The sequence below is a fragment of the Hippocampus bargibanti genome, linkage group LG12, assembly GCF_051943395.1.
Source record: "Hippocampus bargibanti isolate YZ-2025 linkage group LG12, ASM5194339v1, whole genome shotgun sequence".
NCBI lineage: Eukaryota > Metazoa > Chordata > Actinopteri > Syngnathiformes > Syngnathidae > Hippocampus > Hippocampus bargibanti.
The window spans coordinates 14,822,508-14,840,923 of record NC_142745.1 but is presented as its reverse complement, the minus strand read 5'-3'; the positions used below and the strand labels follow the sequence as shown (position 1 = coordinate 14,840,923).

The window sequence follows — 18,416 nt, the reverse complement described above, 5'->3', positions numbered from 1 at the left end:
CACATGTTATTGTCACATTAAACCGCAAGAGTGCGCTCTAGGCCTGTGCTGATATTGTGGTACTCTTGTAAAAGCCTGTTCTGGGTTACCAAAAAGGAGGTGTGTCCATCGGAGTTGCGTAGAGCGAGAGCTGCGGAGTTATGTTGGAAAAAAAAGAAGTGAAACTGAGCCTGATGTTCTCTATTTTATTTTAATTTAATTAATTTATTTTAAATTGCTTTTCAAGATGACGTATGTTGTTTGGTGTAGGATTTTATCAAATAAAATTTCCCCAAAAATGCAACTTATCCTCCAGTGCGATCTATATATGTTTTTTCTTCTTAATTATGCATTTTTTGGCTGGTGCGACCTATAATCCGGAGCGATGTATAATCCAAAAAATACGGTAATTAATGCATGTTGAAACAAACATACATTTCAAGTTCGATAGAAGTATTTCACAAGCTTTTCATTTCAACATTTTCATAGATTTACACGTGTATATACAGTAGACATGTTTATGTTTATCCAGTACATTTGTACATGCGTACCTTTATCTAAAAACACTAGGTGCTCTACTATTGTATATACTATTTAGCCCCACGAGTCTTGAGATAGACTTTTTTTTTAATAGAGTGATACCTTGGCTTATGAACTTAATTGGTTCCCAGAAAGTGTGTGTAAGGTGAAAACTGTGTATTCCAAATATTAATTTCCCATAGCAAACCATTAAAATGAGAATAATCCGTTTCCAGGTCTCCATAAAACATACTTTTCAACTAAATAAGCCTTGAAACTACACATATACCTTATTTTTTTGTATAATAAATGTGCTATGGTATTGTAATAAAAAAATAAAATGTACTATATAATAAAGTCATTTTATTTACCTTTGTGGTGGTCATTGATGGCTTGATGGAATGGATAGCTTTTTGCATCAAGTGTCTCAAGGAGCTCTGGGTTGTACATCTTGACAGTTGTGATATTGCAACACCAACAGATGCAGGCAGACACACTAGAAACTTCATGAATAGCTGGTTCCCTTGCTTGTCTTTTCTCTTAAAATTGTACAGATGGCTTGTGCGGGTTATTTGTGGAGCCTGATTGATGGGATATTTTAACCTTGCAGTCTTCACTCTGCCTTTGAACTATCAATAAAGTTGAAACAAGTTCAAATTTCACCGTGTTTTCTATTCATGTCCTCACCTTTTCACTTTTGTTTTTTTTTTACGTTTGTTTTTTTGTTTCAAGCTCTGTCGTCTGCCTTTCCTGTTCATGTGCAGCTCTGTGTTTCTGTGACCCCTTCCCCCCTCACTGCTGCGTGTGTCCTGCTGCGTGTGTCCCCTCCCTCCTCTACCACGAATGTTGACCAATCACATGTAGCTTTAGCCGAAGACTGAGGGCGGGGAATAGAGAACAAAAAAAGTTGGCTGCCATTACCAGCTCCTTGTTAGGAGCTCCAAGAACCGGCTCGTTCGCCAATGACACATCACTCATTGTGGCGCTCCGTGTGTTTTCCGAAAAATAGTTTGTATGCCAACATTATATTCTCGCAAATTTAATGTTCGTAAATCAAAAAGTTCGTGAGCGAAAGCGTTCGTAAGCCGAGGTATCACTGTATATATTTCAATTATTGACTTTTTAAAAAATATATATTTCAATGATTGACCTATTCATGATAACATTTCGTCGATTTACCCTGAAGATTTCTTCAACAACTTCGTCAGTCACTTTGTCCATCTCATCCTCATTTAGTAGATCGCCCGAGATGGTCCGATGCAGCTCTGAAGCGCCCTCCTCTTCTATGTTTCGAAGTCCTGCCTGATAGATAGATCAGTACCGCTAGTTATGGCATCAAGGCAGATTTTCTTTGGGATTTATATGGCTTTTAAATATGTTTGAATGGACACAAAGGTGATGCTAGTTTAGTCAATCAAATCAATAGGAGGGCAAATAATGTAGTGACTCCTAACATTCCAACAAAAGCATTTCCCACTTGGAATAGTATACAGACTCTTTGCTTGAGGGCACGGGTGTCAAAGTCAAGCCCTGGGGGGCCAGATCTGGCCTGCCACATCATTTTATTCGGCCGGCAAAAGCAAATCTAGCATGTTAACTCATTCACTGCCATTCACGAATTTATGCGGGAAGTGAAAATATGACGTAGATTCATTCACTGAAAAAAAGTATCCAATTGAATGAAGTGCTTGCCTGTATTTCATTTGTTGCATTTTTCTTTGATGGATGGAAACCGTAATATTCCTCTTGTCTTTTCTTCATTTTTCTGAAGTAATCCTGGATTAAGAATGTTGCATAAAATTTTCCCACTGTCACCTCATCATCTGATAGAAAAGAGAGGAAAGAAATAAGCAAGAAATACTGTCATTCAAGAAGAATTCTCATTAGCGCGGTCAAACATGGTTTTAATCAGGCTTTTGAAAGGAACTCTAGAAGGATTAGCTTTGCATGCTAACCTCCTATGGGCGGAATGACTTGGTCCAGCAGTTTCATACTGGTACGCTTCCAGATCTGCTTAATAATAGCTCGCAACTCCTCGTTGGCTTGTTCAAAATTACCTGGACAAGAAAAGTCAAAATGCCATTCAATCATGAATGAATATTGGATTAACATGAAGCCCCCTACCAAAAAGAGCCTTGCAGTGTGCTTTTCCACTTGACCACAGAAACACTTTTTTTCACTTTTCTGACTGTTGCCGACCAAATGTTTAGTCCAGTACATCGACGGCGTTCCAAACTGTTGACTTATAGCCAACATTTATTTCAAATAGTTCTGGTAAATTCAAAGAAAGAGAAAACAAAATTGCAAACCTTCTGTCTTTATTTTCAGTGCAGTTCTAACCAGTGCAAACAGCGTCGCGTTGAAGGTGACGGTTCCATCACTGTTGAGGGGCATGTTCATAGAGACCAGCCTCTGCAACAAAAAGAAAAGAAAAAGAATATATATATATATATATATATATATTTTGTGTCTTTGTCTGTCTTTCTGTCTGCCTCTCTCTCTATCTCTGTCTTTTGTGTGTCTGTGTCTCTGTCGCTCCCTCTCTCTCTTTTTGTCTGTTTTTTTGTTGTGGGTATCTCTGTCTCTCTCAGACAGAGACACAGACACCCACAAAAACAACAGAGACAGAAAAAGAGCGAGAGAGATTGAGAGAGAGGCAGACAGAAAGACAGACAGCGAGAGACGCAAAGAGACAGAGAAAGAGAGCAAGAGAGAGAGAGTGAGCGTGGACGGAACCACAATGACGCAAGCAAGGACTTGCTATTCCCCAAAATAAAACACTTGATTAAATCGTTTTTTTGTCCATTCGAGGTGATGTTTGTGTCTGCTCTCAATGTGTGCACCTTGCAGGCAATTCGATGAGGACAAAACTTGCCAAAGCCCAAAGGAGGAGGAATTCGCCGTAGAAGTGTCACAACATCCAAATGCTTAATCCGCCCCCTAGGGGGTGGAAGAAAGGCAAGAAAAATAGAAGTTCAAATGTAAGAATCAGTGTCCTCTTTGACAACATCCATGAAATGATACAATAATTGACAGTGCGTTAAAAAACTCGTATAACGGTCATTAAATTTAAGATGCTTGTAAAATTTTCAGTGTGTATCCACATTTATAGAGGTTTACAAATTAGAATTGGATACATCTGATTTATTTGATGATTCTGGTTCCAATCTCAGACATGCTTGTAATGCATGAATGGATAAAATAACTGTACAGCGATTCGGGTTTTGGTACGAAGAAACAATGAGGTTGCTTAAAATCATTATTTGATAAAAAATAAAAAACATCAGTCAGCATGCAAGGACACCCAAATACTTACGTGGCCTCTGGATCATATTCTGCCCAGATTTTTTTGAATTCATCCAAGTGCTGTGGGCCCAGAATGGACCAATCGCGGGTCAGATAATCAAAATTATCCATAATGACGGCCACAAACAGGTTTATGATCTGTCGAGGAGATGAGCATTGTTGCCATAAGAGGTGGCGAAAATTAAGTCAAGCTAATCCGACATACTTTGATGCGTGGTTACCCCACTCGTGTGATCTTACCAGAAAAGCACAGAGCATGTAGAAACTCAGAAAATAAATGATGGCAAAGTTGGATCCGCATGTGAACTCTTCTCCAGGAAGGAAATCGGATTTGGCATCACATTTCTTTCCATACATACTTGCTAGCATCACCTCATGCCATGCTTCACCGGTTGCACATCTTCAAAGCAAAAAATAATAATTATTGATCGACTGACCTACCTACCTACCTACCTACCTACCTACCTACCTACCTACCTACCTACCTACCTACCTACCTGCCTACCTACCTACCTACCTACCTACCTACCTACCTACCTACCCATCTATCGATCCATCCACCCATCATCATGTAGCTAGCTACCTAGATAGCTGTCTAGCTCTCTAGCTCTCTAGCTCTCTAGCTTTCTAGCTCTCTACCGAGCTAGCCGTCTCGCTTTCAATCTAGCTAGTTCTCTATCTGGCTAGCCTTCTATCTAGCTAGCTGTCTATTAGCTAGCTCTCTATCTAGCTAGCTCACTTTCTAGCTAGCTATTTATTTAGTTAGCTCACTATCTAGCTAGCTCTCTATCTAGCTAGCTCTATACCTATCTAGCTCTCTATCTATCGAGCTCTCTATCTATGTACCTCGCGAGCTATCTATTTCTCCAGCTAGCTCGCTAGCTATTCCTCATGATAATTCATCATATGATGGTATTTAAGTATCTGGTTCATCATTTCAATCTGAAATGTTTTCCTACTTTCGCTCTGAACTCTCAACACCAACCTGAATAATAGCAAAACAGACTGTGGAAATGTCTGGAAGTTATTGTTCCTGTTGATGTAGGTTCCATCAACCAAAGCAATTTTACCAAATATCTGCAGAGAAAATGCAATTCGAGTGAAAGATCATGTTGGGGAGCAACGGCGTGGTGTGTATACTGTAATACAAGACAACACCTGTCTGTGCAATGACTGTCTGTACGTACCTGCATTCCTACAACAGCATATATAAAGAACAGCATTAGAATGAGCAGGGCCACGTAGGGAAGAGCCTACAATCAAAATGACAAAAGAAAAATGCAAAGCAAAGAACGTATTCAACATATTATTTGCACAGAGCATATTAAGGTATTTTCCTCACAACTGGAGGTGTTTTTAATTTAACTCATTCACTGCCAGATGTGCGAAAATCTGTCCACTCCAGCGCCAGGGTTTTGCCATTATCATTGACATTGCAGGGCCCACAGAATATTGAGTTTTAGGACAACATAAACATTCAATGCAGCATAAGAAACCTTAGACTGTCCTAAATAGTGTGGGTCTGGAGACATAAGAGCTTCAAATGAGGGCGGCTGTCCACAATACAATGCAAAAATACATTTTGGTATATATGGCGATTTAACAATAGCTGAAGCTGAAACAAAGCGCTAACATGGACAAAAGGGACATGCTGCCCCCTTGTGGAAGGGAAACATTGCCAGAGGTCTGACCAGTGCTTTATCAACACCCAAACAAGAAAAACCAAAACCCGAACAAATTCGGGAATGGCGCTCTACGTCATATTTTCAAATCCCGAAGAGATGAGTGAATGGCAGTGAATGAGTTATTTTGCGTTAGCAACAGAATAAAACAGACCTGAAGCGATTTGATAAAGGTCCACAGCAGATTCCTTATTCCTTCAGAACGATTCAAAAGTTTCACCAGACGCATAACACGAAACAGTCTGAAGAACGTGATTGACACACTCATATTCTCCGCAGACTATTGAGAAGGAAAAACAACAACATGAAAGTCACAAGGGCCAACAAAACTCTTCCGTTCTCACAATCATGTCATGTCAACTCACCGCAATTGCTTGCATCGGATCTTCCTGGAAAGAAAATGTTTCTTATCATTATTTATTTCATCACATCAGTTTGTGGTTCATTGTGTTAAGAAGTGATATATTCATGAAAATACAACCTAATATTGAAATAGATTCGTATAGAATGGATGTATGTGACAGTCTTGCAATACAATGAATTTAATATCTCTTCCGGAGGATAAGGCGCACCCCGAATGAATGGTGTATTTTTTAAAATACAGTAAAGTCTCGTTATATCGATATCGGTTATATCGATAGTACCGCTTATTACGATACTACTTTCATTTCCCTTGCACATTTCTAGTCTTTTTATGTATAATTAGTACCGTTTAGTACGATACCCGGTTATTACGATAATCCGGTTATTACGGTGCTCCTTTTCATCCCCCGCCGGCCATTTTTGTTGTTTATATCGATATATCCGTCGCGCCATTGGTCAACTTGGTCACGTGTCTTGGTACGTGAGCCGCCATCGGTCGCGCCATTGGTCGACTTGGTCACATGAGCCGCCATCGGTCGCGCTATTGGTCGACTTGGCCGTGTGACTTTGTCACGTGACACGCCATCGGTCGCGCCATTGGTCAACTTGGTCACGTGTCTTGGTTACGTGTCACGCCATCAGTCGCGCCATTGGTCGACTTGGTCAGGTGACTTGGTTACGTGCCCAGCACCCGTGTAGCAGAGCCATTTTCATTTTCAGACGCTAGCTCGTGTGTAGCAGACGAGATTGAAGTGTTTGTGTTAAAAGGTTAAAATGGGAAGCAGAAGAAGATTGATGACTTTTTTAAATTGTATACATAATACAGTAAGATGTAAGCGTTTCAGTTTCCCTGTTGTGTTATGTACATGCCCACTGTACTGTATATGAATGCAATCGTTTTTTGCAACAATGTTTCTTGTTTTGTCTGCTGAAGCGCGATGATTTTGAAAATTATTAACATTCCATACTGTGTATTAAAGGACAGCCGATGTCACTTTTTATTCAAATGCAAATAAAAATGACTTCACGCCAAGACGTCTTGCATTGCTTGTGAATCCAAACAATGGCTTCAGATTCGGATAATATGCTTTCTTGTTACACATCCAGTTATGAATATGTTTCAAATACACTGTAGTTCTGAAAATTAAAGCATACATGTTTACAATCATTAAAGAATTATATGTGCCATTTTGAGGCAACATTGGGGGAACATCTCTCACCCAAAAAAAAGGGAGTTAATGGCCAGCTCTGTTTCTTATATGGCGCTTGGCTGCCCTCTTTTGGCGGCTTTTGTTTAATGCAGTTCGGCGCAGGATCGGATATATCGATAGTCCCGGTTATATCGATATTTTTTCGGACTCCCTTGAATATCGATATAACGAGACTTTACTGTACATCTATATATACTATAAGGTGCACTTTCAATGAGTGAAAAAAGTTTTCCAAATATTATATATAAATATCTAAAAGGTCTCCAAATATCAGACACACCACATTATAAGGCGCTACAGTTACGCACTACTTCTACAGGGTTGGGTAGGTTGGTGGCTGATAACAGTTGTTGCGAGACCTGTTGTGGCTCAATAGGGCTTCACATATAAGGTGCGCTTGCGTACAAGGCGCAGCGTGATCTTTTGAAGAAAATCAAGGCTTTTGGGTGCACCTTATACAGCAGAAAATACAGTAATAAGATAATTACATCACAGCCTTGGAGACAGTAAAGCCCTCCAGATGACACCAGTGCCGCCTGCATAAAAAGGGGGTGGAGAGATGAAAGAAATATCATTCAATGAAAGGAGGTTGGAGTTTCTCAAACAATTTCATTTTGTGCCATATTATTGCCAGAATATGGAATATCAGATAAGTGGAATGTAGGCTAAATTGTCAAATTCATTCGTTCATTCAATCACGCATGCATTCATTGATTTTCCGAACTGCTTTATGCGATGGACCGACTTTATAGTGCAGAGGTCGTGAGTTCAAGACCCGGTCCGGCCTCCCTACACGGAGTTTGCATATTCTCCACGGGCCCGTGTGAGTTTTTTCCGGGTCCCCCACGCTTGACAATTGAAGCCCGTTTACCATTACAGTGGACTTATATAAATAGAGACGCTCCCCAACCTATGAACGAGATACGTTTCGAACAGTTGTTTGTAAGGTGAATTTGTTCGCAAGTTGCTTCAGTGCTATATTTTGTATGCAATGTATGTTTAAGGCTTATATAAGTATGTCAAAGGCTTGTATAAGTAACCTATATTGGTTTGTACTGAAAAATAAACATTAATAAAAATATATGCTCTATAAATAAAGGTACTGTTCATGTACAACTGGAGAGAATATTACAAAATGTTCGTAAGTACCGTTGTTTGTAACTCGAATGTTCGTAAGTAGGGGAGTGTGTGTACTGTTTTGTAATAGAATTCCATTTAAAAAAAAGTGCAATGAAGTAGCGGGTAGTAGTAAACTCTGGCATTCAGAGAAAATAAGAAAGGGTTGGGGCTAATGATACTCACATCAATTTCACTCAGAATAACATCGATGACACTTCCAATGACGATGACAAAGTCAAAAACATTCCAGGGGTCTCCAAAGTAACCCTGTTGGAAAACCACAATGTTCGGATAATCAGTGAATCACCGATTACTTCTTTTGTTCTGTCTGATGACCTCTAATGTGCTATACCTGGCTCTGATTGCCTCATTAGCTCTGGTGTCACCTCATTAGCATGATGCTAATAAGGTTAAGAGATCAGTCATCAGATTAGCGCCAAGGAGCAGTCTACTGCTCCCCCAACCTTAGAGCGCGGCCACTTCTGTCCATTAGGGATATAGTTGTATTAAGTTCATCCTGTCTACTTGATATCTAATTTAAACCAGATTCTTATCTTACAGACAGTGTATTGTTTGTAAGTACTCTGTACTCTGACGAAGGCGGAAGTAGACGCCGAAACATGTCAGGTATTTGAACACCGACAATATACTGTCTGATATCTGTTGAATCTGTTTTAACATTAGGGATATATATCGATCAGTGTTATCGGGACAACTTTAGTTCGCTGACGAAGCTCTTTGGATGAGAAACAAAACGTCCGACACCTTCCAAAAAAATACAGATGATGGCTGAACCTTTTCATCAACTGTGAATAGAGTCGGACTGTCTGTGTCCATGTGTTGTGTCACCATTTTACTTAAGTTGGATCCTGAAATTTGGAACAAATGCTCTTTCCTGTTTAGATTAAGCTTTTTAATAATTTGTTTATTTTGATACTTCAACTATGGCAATGGACAACTTCTTGTCTCTTTTTTAAATAATTGTTTGCTAATTGTATCTTCTTATGGTGATTATTACAAAGTCAGTTAAGTCACTGCCAACACACACAATGCTTGTCAAACTTGTAATGTAAAGCGCTTCAATTATTGAAATGTTTTTTTAAGTAAGATGTACAATATAAGATGTTATTCTGAAAGAGAAATTACAGTGAAACTGTTATCCCCAATGTGATGTGCATGATTACCAACCTTAGCTTTGAAGGCCATCAGTTTCAGGATCATCTCCACCGTGAACAGCACAGTAAAAATTACATTCAGCATCCCAGAAAGGTCTTTCACATGTTCTGACTGGTCACAGTGCTGTGGGTCAAAGTACAAAAAAAAATCATTGGCACCTTCCTACCCACTCTCGGGGACTTGCACACTGCAAGAATCAGAACAAGGGAGCGTAAAAAAATCCAACTGGACGCTCCGCACCCTGCCCACCACGTTTTCCAGCGACTCCCCTCAGGCAGGCGCTAGCGCTCCATGCGCACCAAATCCAGCAGACATTTAAACGGTTTCTTCTGCCAGACGCTGTGCAAAAACGTGTCCACTCCAGTGCCAGGGTTTTTGTCATTGTCACTCGAATTCCAGGACCCACAGAATATTGACTTTTAAGACTACATAAACATTCTATATAGCGTAAGAAACCTTAGACTCTCTTCTTTCATCAGAAAAAAAAGTGTTAATTCCAAGATTATATGGGTCTGGAGTTATATGAGCTTGAAATAAGGGCGGCTGTCAAAAATGCAATGCAATGCAATACATCCATATTGGTATATATGGTGCTTTAACAACAGCTGTTACAGCAACAAAGCACTTCCATGGAACAAAAGGAAATGCTGCCCCTTCTGGAAGGGAGAAAGCATTGCCAGAGGTGTGACCAGTGCTTTATCGACACCCAAACAAGAAAAATCAAAACCCGAACAAATTGCCGCTCTATGTCACATTTTCAATTCCCGAATAAATTGGTGAATGGCAGTGAATGAGTTAAATATTTAAAATTCCAAAAAGTAGCATTCTGAATGGTTTGTGACTCCTACACAATAAGAGAAGGCTTGTGTTCACAAAAGGACGGTGTGTGTGTGCTGCGTAACATACCTGCATTCCGAGACACATGGTGTTGAGCATGATAAGAAGGAACATCAAGTATTCAAAGTAGCAGGAGGTGACGATGTACCACACTTGATATTGGAAAGGGTTCTTGGGAATATAACACCGTAGAGGCCGGGCCTTCAGAGCGTACTGCACACATTGGCGCTGGAGAATTTCAACAAGGGGAGAGAAAATCTTACATAGTCCACACTAACATACTGTAATGAATAAGCTCAGGGAGGTCACAGTGTCATTCTAGCAGTGGCGGACCGTCAAGGCCTGCAAAGCCTTCTCTGCTGACCTACAAATATCTGAATCACGGACTGATGTGAATTATATTTTGTCAATGAATTCTTATGAAATAATTCCAAATTGTCTTTTAGTTTCCTTTCACTACTTTCCTCTGTACTAATGCTTCCAGGTGTGTGTTTTCGTATTTAAGCATTTAACCAATCACGTTTCAGCCATCATTTGTTACCAGGGTCAGAAATCGACGTGGACACCTTCACAATCAGTTGTGTGGGCCCTGGACCATCAAATGTGTCGATCAAACGATTGCTCTCACCAATCGGATTTCGAGTTGGCAACCCATTAGGGGTAGCGACACCTTCTTGAAGGCGCTGGTCAACATCAGAGTTTTTGCCAACTATGATTAGCTAGTCAGTAGCCAATCATTGTTTGCAAAAACTGCCCTGATCACAAGGCGCTAGGACAAGAGCATAGTAGCCAGAGCTAGCACACTGTATCGGTAGCGAGCAAATAAATTGTGTTGATTTAATAGCAGTTTTGTCAACCCACAATGGCTGAAGGCGGAGAAAAAATTGATTTGGTTGCAGATATACTGTTAAAGCTATTTTCAAAATGGACTTTTCAAGAAAAAATTGACATCATGTCATTTTACAGCATTTCTGTACTCTGAAATAAGCCAATTTTAATATCAAACATCAATTCGGAAGTGCCAATTTAGTATAGGGACCCTTGAGTCTGTTAAACATACAGTACCTGGTTTTTGTCCAGCTCACAATTTTTATACTCTTGTTCTCCTTGTTCCTGGAAGGTGACGATAACGAAGCCCACAAAGATATTCATCATGAAAAAGGCAATCAGGATGAGGTAGATGATAAAGAAAATGGAGATGGCAACTCGGTTGTTGTACAATGGCCCTTGATCTTCCACGTTGGAATCAATGGCTTTGTAAAGAATCCTCATCGGGGGGAAAAACAGGAAATGCAAACAGACACATACACACACACACATTCAAAGAGATAAAAAAAGTTGGTTTATTTCAGTGATGAGAAACTTCTAACCATGTGCATTTCAACTATCCCTGGCTCTGGTTTCACCTCATTAGCCAATCTGATTGATTACCTCTCCACTCTGATTACCTCTATAGCTCTATCCCTGGCTCTGGATTCACCTCATTAACCAATATGATTACCTTTAACGTTCTATCCCTGGCACTGGTTTCACCTCATTAGCATGACTAAGCCTATATGGTATCGGCTTAAGAAGTCTGTTGTAAGCAGGGTCTAAATTAAACCTTCACCCACCACGTTAATTTTTCAAATGATTTGTTTCTGTGAAATCGCAGTCCTGTAAGCATTTCCGTGTAATTTCTGAGAATTGCATCCTTGGTTTCAGCATCTGAGAAAGCTCGATTGTAAAATGGTGCTCATGACTCACTTTGGCCATCCTTCAAATGTCGAAATGGTGAAGAGCGCCAGCATTCCACTGAAGATGTTATCAAAATTGAGTTCTGAATTGGTCCATTGCCGCTTGCGGACCTCCATGTCATGAAGTGCTCCTTCCTGATACTGTATATACCAACCTCTGAGAAACAAAGTTCAAGGGAAAGAGATACAGTAGCCGAATCAAATCATCAAGCAGCAATATATATATATATATATATATACAGTAAAGTCTCGTTATATCGATATCGGATATATCGATAGTCCCGGTTATATCGATACTATTTCTATGCACGCACGGAGAAAATTACATGCAAACAGGGTCGGATATATCGATAGTCCCGGTTATATCGATATTTTTTCTGACTCCCTTGAATATCGATATAACCACCATTTCATTTCTTTCATAACTTTGCTGCTGTGAAATGTAAATTTCTCCACTGCGAGACTAATAAAGGCAAATCCAATCCAATCCAATCCAATAACGAGACTTTACTGTATATATATATATATATATATATATATATATATATATATATATATATATATATATATATATATATATATATGTGTGTGTGTGTAATGGAGTTGTGCATTAAGATTATTAAATTATGACGGAAGTGACAATCTGGACAAGATTTATGGTGAGTCGCATTTCTCTGATGGTCTGGATTAACGCACATTTTCATGACAATATCTTATTTTGTTTCCCCTTTTGTACTGTCTAGTGTTATCTAATTAGTTCCCTGATTCCTTTTGAGTCCAGATTACTTTTTGAGCGATTATTTAATTCACGTTTTGTCGAGTGGAACTTTGAAGCACATTTGCTTCAAGTGCTTTTCTGTTGCACAGTTAATCACCAGACTAAACTCATGTGACTTCACCCATCTCTTCTGCCATACTGTGTTGCAGGTAATGATCGTTTCATTTCGTTTTTATTGTCTATCTATTAATATTATCTATTTTATTGTCTATCTATTAGCTAGCTAGCTTTCTAGCCGAGTTACTTCTGGGTTGAGTGAACGCTGGCGCGTGTGGCTGCCGCTGCTCACCCACAGAAAGACTTATCCTGTGACTGTAAAGTGACCTTGAGAGTTTTGAAAGGCGCTTATAAATAAAATGTATTCATTAATTAATTATAAGGCTCAAGGTCATCTTTTGAAGAAAATTAAGGCTTTTGAGTGTTCATCGTACATTCTGTAAAATACTGTATTTTAAACATGGATGTGCATACCTGCATTCTTCCTCATTCATTTTGTCCGGGTCTGTGCAGGAATAGAACTTCCCCTGGTAAATCGTGTCCAAGGGATTTTTAGCGGACGGTGAATTTAGATAGTTTTGACATACAGAATCTCAAGTTAAACTACAGTCAATGTTTGCTTGGATGAATTGTAACATGCTTACCTTGAAAAGTTGAACTCCAATACAGGCAAACATAAAGTCAAGTAGCATGGTAACCAGCACAATGTTTCCGATGGTCTTGACAGCGACAAACACGCACTGGACCACGTGCTACAAATCAAATGACAGATATCTCAATACTTCCAAAACGCATGAACCCACAATCCGAACCCAAGGTGATCATACACAGTACACGTTAGCTACCTTGAGACCCTTTGCTCGATTGATAGCCCTCAGCGGTCGAAGTACCCTCAGCACCCTGAGAATTTTCACCACTGAGATGGCACTGGATCTAGGGTGAAAAATCACATGGCCTTACTTCGGAATAGCGCTTGATTACGAAATCACCTGTTGTTTCTGTATTCATAAACTAATGTGGAGGAGCCAATTAAAACGTGTATATATTTTAATCGTTAAAAATGTAATCGTACTACATTTCATTTGAAAACGGGATATTTACTGTTATTCATGAATTTTATAATTTACAACAAAAATATACACAAAAAATACATTGACATCTCAAAACATAGCTAACCACTTAGCATTCCGGAACAGAGCAATATGATCAGTTTGAATGTTACAGTATGCTTGGTTGTTTTCGGACATGTCAGAAAAGCCCAGTCGAACACATGAAATTTGGATCTAAAATGGGAATGAAATATGAACATCATTAAGAACACAGTGAAGACTGTTTGGAATCCACTTACTCCATTCCCATGGAGAGCAACGATACACTGACAACCAGTAGATCCAAAATGTTAAAAGAGTTCCTGCAGAAAGACCCTTTGTGAAGAAAGGCACCGTACGTTGTCATCTGAAACCAAAAGAACGCAACAAATGATGGATCGGAGCATTTTAAAATGTAGAACCATTTTTTTTTCTAATATGAAGAATAGAGAGTTGTTTTTTATACCTTTAGGACAATCTCTGCCGTAAACACTGAAGTGAAGACGATATCAGCATAAGCCAACACCTGAGTTTAACACAAATTGAAAACGGCAATACAGTGTGAAAAGACCATTGAGTTTTCTTTGGTTTAAATTGACGACGTGCATTTTGGTTGGTACCTGGTTCCTGAAGGACATTGGGTCGATGGGATCCTCGGCCGCTAAGGAAACGGATGACAGCAGGATGAAAAGCAGGATGATGTTGGTGAACGTGGTTGCATTGATGATGCGATGGCACAGTTTCCGGAATCTAAAAAAAAAAGAAAATTTGATGAATTCTCAATTTCAGATGAAACCTGCACATTTGCAACAATTCTATTCAATGTACCACTGGGTGCTTTAAGCAAAGCACAGAAATTAATATGATGATGATTATGATTATGAGTATTCTTCTGATTAGTATTAGTCAATTCAAAGGTTTCTTCAGCTGTCATCTGTACTTCTTTGAAGGTGTCGGACGTTTCACTTCTTATCCAAGAGGATTCGTCAGACTCTGCCAGACTCTGCTATGATTGGTCCTTGCTCTCAAGTTGGAAGGGGGGAGGGGAGATGATCACTCCCTGCAGCTACACTGATTACTTCTATTGTCCGGATTCATTACTTCTTTTGTCCTGCTTGAGTATGAGATCTACGCATGGCCTGATTTCCCCATTTGCCCTAGTATCACCTCATCAGCGTAACTAAGCCTATGTTGCCTAAGAAGTCTGTTGGACGAACGATCCAAATTCAACCTCACCCCACCATGGTGATTTAGTGAAGGATTTTGCTGTTTTATGAAAAAAGCTTCTTTTACTCCCCTTTCAAACAATCTATTTTCTTTCGCTAAGAATTTAATCTCATTGTCGTCAAATGAGTGGTTGCTGGCTTTTAAGTGCATATGTACTGCCGATTGAGGCCCACTAGTATTATCCCTGCGATGTTTGGAGAATGTGTTTACTTTCCCCAATGTATTGCTCTTTACAATTTTCATTTTTACAAGGAGACGAAACAAATGGCAAAGTTTTCGGCGGACAAACCAAACCACACGGTCAAACAGTGCCACGGTGTCTGGTGGACTAGTTTTCTTTGAGTGAAGATGTGGTTTGTTATCGAGTGGAATTCTTTTGCTATTATGGGACCCCACCACAGGCTAGTGTTAAGCCGAAGAAGACAAAAAAAATTACGCTCGAGCAGAAGAAGGAGATCATCGAAAAACACCAACGAGGTGTGCGTTTGTGTGACTTAGCGTTCCAGTACCAGTACGCTAAGTCGACCATTGCTACGGTCTCAGGCAATAGAAGAGGTTGAAAAACTTCTGTTGATTTGGATTAATGAAAAGCAGCAAGCAGGGAACAGGGTGAGTGTGAGTATTATTGCCGAGAAAGCACGGTAACATCATTCGGATATCATCAAGAGGCAACAACTACCCTCACAAAGGTAAATACAACTACTTTATTATATACTACAGTTTATTTTTTTCATTACAATCGCACATTTATTATACATAATCACCACCTCTGTATGCGCTTATAAATACAATGTATTATTATTTTTAGAAAGTAGATCTATAATAATTTTCTCTTCCCACTTCTAAAATAAAAAGAAAAACACAAGAACAACGCCAATCAACCGTCCGTACTTGTTTTGTGGTCCAAAGAGGAAAAATGAACTGGCTTCCGGCATTGGTACGGCTTCTTCCTTTAACTGAAGATCAGCCATTGGACGCGGTCTCGGGCTTTCCGGGATTTCAGGATCCTCTTCTTCATCATCACCTAATGACCACGAAGACAGGAATGACCATGTATTGCTCATATTTAGAGTTTGAAATCAATATATTGAAACTTTGTGTTTACCAGGAAAGTCCGCTGGAGGGAAAGGGTCTTTAATTTCATTCACATTTGACTCAAACTCGTCAATTTTGAGCTGAAAGTTGAGAATTTGATTGAATGCATTGAAATCCTTCTGATTTATTTAGAAAATGTGACATATAAAACCATATCTGTCAACCTCTACGTTTTCCCTGTATTTTATACGTTTTTGTCATCATTTTGAATTGTGTATGCCGTATAACAATACGATGAAAAAAAAATAGCGAGTTATCGAGTCTTTGTCGATGAAGCATGATATGCGCATGCGCGTCACATTGTTTTCGTTTGATTTTGTATTTCTGTTTCTGCATTTGAAGTCCGGCATTTGTGTTGCAATCGCGGAATCAACTAGTTGTAACGTAGAAGTAAGCATGGGAGAACCACCAAGTAAGAAGAGAAAAACTAGGATCGGTTATAGTTGTATTATCGGGTCGCCACCAAAAAGAGTGGGAGAGACTCAACAAAAGTTCTTCGGTTTTCTTTCTGCGTTCCGTTTAAAAAGGATGTAAAAGTTGCTGCAAGTTGATTTTACAATCTAAAGATCCACTTTAAAACTGCTGGACATTTAAACAAATTACCTTTGTTTTTATTCTATCTCTGTTTTTATTCTTGCTATAAGTAAATAATTATGCGTCGGGTTGTGTTTGTAAGGTTTATTGTCTCTTAATAAGGGGAATTGCAATCATTAATAAGGGGAGCAAAAGTAATACTCGATCATATGTATATATTTTTTTAGCGCTGCGTACGGTTGATGATAAAAGCATAATGCGTGCATGCGCAGTAAACTGTATTTCCGCATGTGTTAGCGTTTATTATCATTTCAAATAATGTACGGCGTACTACAACTTTTATACGGGAATTGTAATCATTTATAAGGGCAGCTATTAGCCAAGGTTGACAGGTATGAAAAACAAAATTGAAAAAAAAAAATCCCTTACTTTGGCAGTTGTGGGGATCCCCTCAACACCCTTCGCTCTCTGCTCAGCTAACTTCTTTGCAAGATTTGCTTTCTCCTCGGAAGTCTTGCTTGGCAGATTGGACCTATCGGTCAGGAAATTAACATGATTGGTTAGTTGTTTTTGATGACAAATGTTTATTGCGTCTTTTGTCGGAACACTGTCATGGTTTGCATGGAGGTGATGGTTTTGGATCCCAAACAAGCAGGCAGAAAGAAGCAGCAGGTTGTATTTGACAAATTGTATTAAAATAAAGTCAGCAGGAACAAAATCTAAAACATCAAAGTCATCCGAACAGAAAGTCAAAGTATCAAAGAAAACCATGCGTAAAAATCTGCCAAGTGTCACGTTCCGACAACGACAGTGGCAGCTGACGAGTGGGAACGTAGGGAGTGGTGGTGGATTGCCAAGCAGGTGACAGAGGCGTTGGTGCAGGCAGAAGATTTATTAACAGAAAGCGCGGATCCAAGATGACACGGACCCGGTAAAAGGTTTGCAAAACAAAAGTGACCAAAACAGCAAGGCTAGTGGGCGGGCGGCGGCAATCCACCCAACCACACTAACTAACAAAATAAAAGGCACACGGGGGTGCAAAACAGCATACAATGCGGTGCATACAAACAGATGCGATCGTGGCTAGACAATTCTCGGGCGAAGCAACTCACGTACTGAATTAAAGTTTAAGGTACGGGCCAGGCGCGAGACGCAGGGTAAGTGCCAGCGTCGGTTTTAAATGTCCAACAGTCGGTGAAGAGGGAATTGACAGCAGCTCCGTCAACAGTCGCTGTGAAGAGGGCCTACTGGCGGCCCACCCGGTTTGGACGGGTAAGCCTCATGGAATGTCCTCAGGAGCGACGGGTCCAGGATCCAGGCTCGGGGGACCCATTGACGATCTTCTGGTCCGTAGCCCTCCCAGTTGACCAGGTACTGGATGCCTTTTCCCCTGCGCCGCGAATCCAGGATCTCCCGCACTGTGTAGACCGGTCCTCCGTCCACCATCTGCGGGGGGGATGGGGAGGTTGGGCAGGAGGGGGGGCCAAGGGACAGGATTCCACCGGTTGATGAGTGATACATGGAAAACCGGGTGGACTTTCATGGAGGTGGGCAGCCGGAGTCGGACCGCGACCGGGTTGATGATGGCCTCCACGGCGAAGGAGCCCGCGAATCGTGGCCCCAGTTTGGGAGTAGTCCCGGCCAGCCGTAGGTCCCTAGAGGACAGCCAGACCTTCTGGCCCACCTGGTAAGCCGGCGCGGGACGGCGACGGCGATCCGCAACCTTCTGGTTCTGGGCCGCCGTGCGCAACAGGGCTGCCCTGGTCCCC

The 18,416-nt window shown here is 40.4% G+C and overlaps 1 protein-coding gene across 2 annotated transcripts in view; it reads right to left on the bottom strand.

The window, feature by feature from the left end:
• Positions 1 to 2,129: 2,129 nt before the first annotated feature.
• The window catches only part of LOC148890628 (dihydropyridine-sensitive L-type skeletal muscle calcium channel subunit alpha-1-like), a 34,123-nt gene continuing 17,836 nt past the window's right edge, over positions 2,130 to 18,416 (bottom strand). Inside the window, exons 15-39 of one of the 2 annotated variants that reach the window (XM_089011301.1) lie at positions 17,077 to 17,179; positions 16,124 to 16,193; positions 15,910 to 16,042; positions 14,412 to 14,541; positions 14,258 to 14,317; positions 14,052 to 14,158; positions 13,549 to 13,636; positions 13,348 to 13,455; positions 13,178 to 13,230; positions 11,939 to 12,085; positions 11,258 to 11,459; positions 10,262 to 10,420; positions 9,368 to 9,478; positions 8,363 to 8,446; positions 7,549 to 7,596; positions 5,852 to 5,875; positions 5,641 to 5,766; positions 4,992 to 5,057; positions 4,790 to 4,881; positions 4,045 to 4,204; positions 3,815 to 3,942; positions 3,342 to 3,438; positions 2,808 to 2,910; positions 2,454 to 2,555; positions 2,130 to 2,321 (exon numbers count right to left, since the gene is read on the bottom strand). In XM_089011301.1, the coding sequence (XP_088867427.1) occupies positions 2,149 to 2,321; positions 2,454 to 2,555; positions 2,808 to 2,910; positions 3,342 to 3,438; positions 3,815 to 3,942; positions 4,045 to 4,204; positions 4,790 to 4,881; positions 4,992 to 5,057; positions 5,641 to 5,766; positions 5,852 to 5,875; positions 7,549 to 7,596; positions 8,363 to 8,446; positions 9,368 to 9,478; positions 10,262 to 10,420; positions 11,258 to 11,459; positions 11,939 to 12,085; positions 13,178 to 13,230; positions 13,348 to 13,455; positions 13,549 to 13,636; positions 14,052 to 14,158; positions 14,258 to 14,317; positions 14,412 to 14,541; positions 15,910 to 16,042; positions 16,124 to 16,193; positions 17,077 to 17,179 (2,674 nt within the window). In that variant the 3' untranslated portion in view covers positions 2,130 to 2,148. Of the gene's footprint in view, positions 2,322 to 2,453; positions 2,556 to 2,807; positions 2,911 to 3,341; positions 3,439 to 3,814; positions 3,943 to 4,044; positions 4,205 to 4,789; positions 4,882 to 4,991; positions 5,058 to 5,640; positions 5,767 to 5,851; positions 5,876 to 7,548; positions 7,597 to 8,362; positions 8,447 to 9,367; positions 9,479 to 10,261; positions 10,421 to 11,257; positions 11,460 to 11,938; positions 12,086 to 13,177; positions 13,231 to 13,347; positions 13,456 to 13,548; positions 13,637 to 14,051; positions 14,159 to 14,257; positions 14,318 to 14,411; positions 14,542 to 15,909; positions 16,043 to 16,123; positions 16,194 to 17,076; positions 17,180 to 18,416 lie in introns of those variants that run through there. The other variant, XM_089011302.1, reaches the window with a different exon arrangement.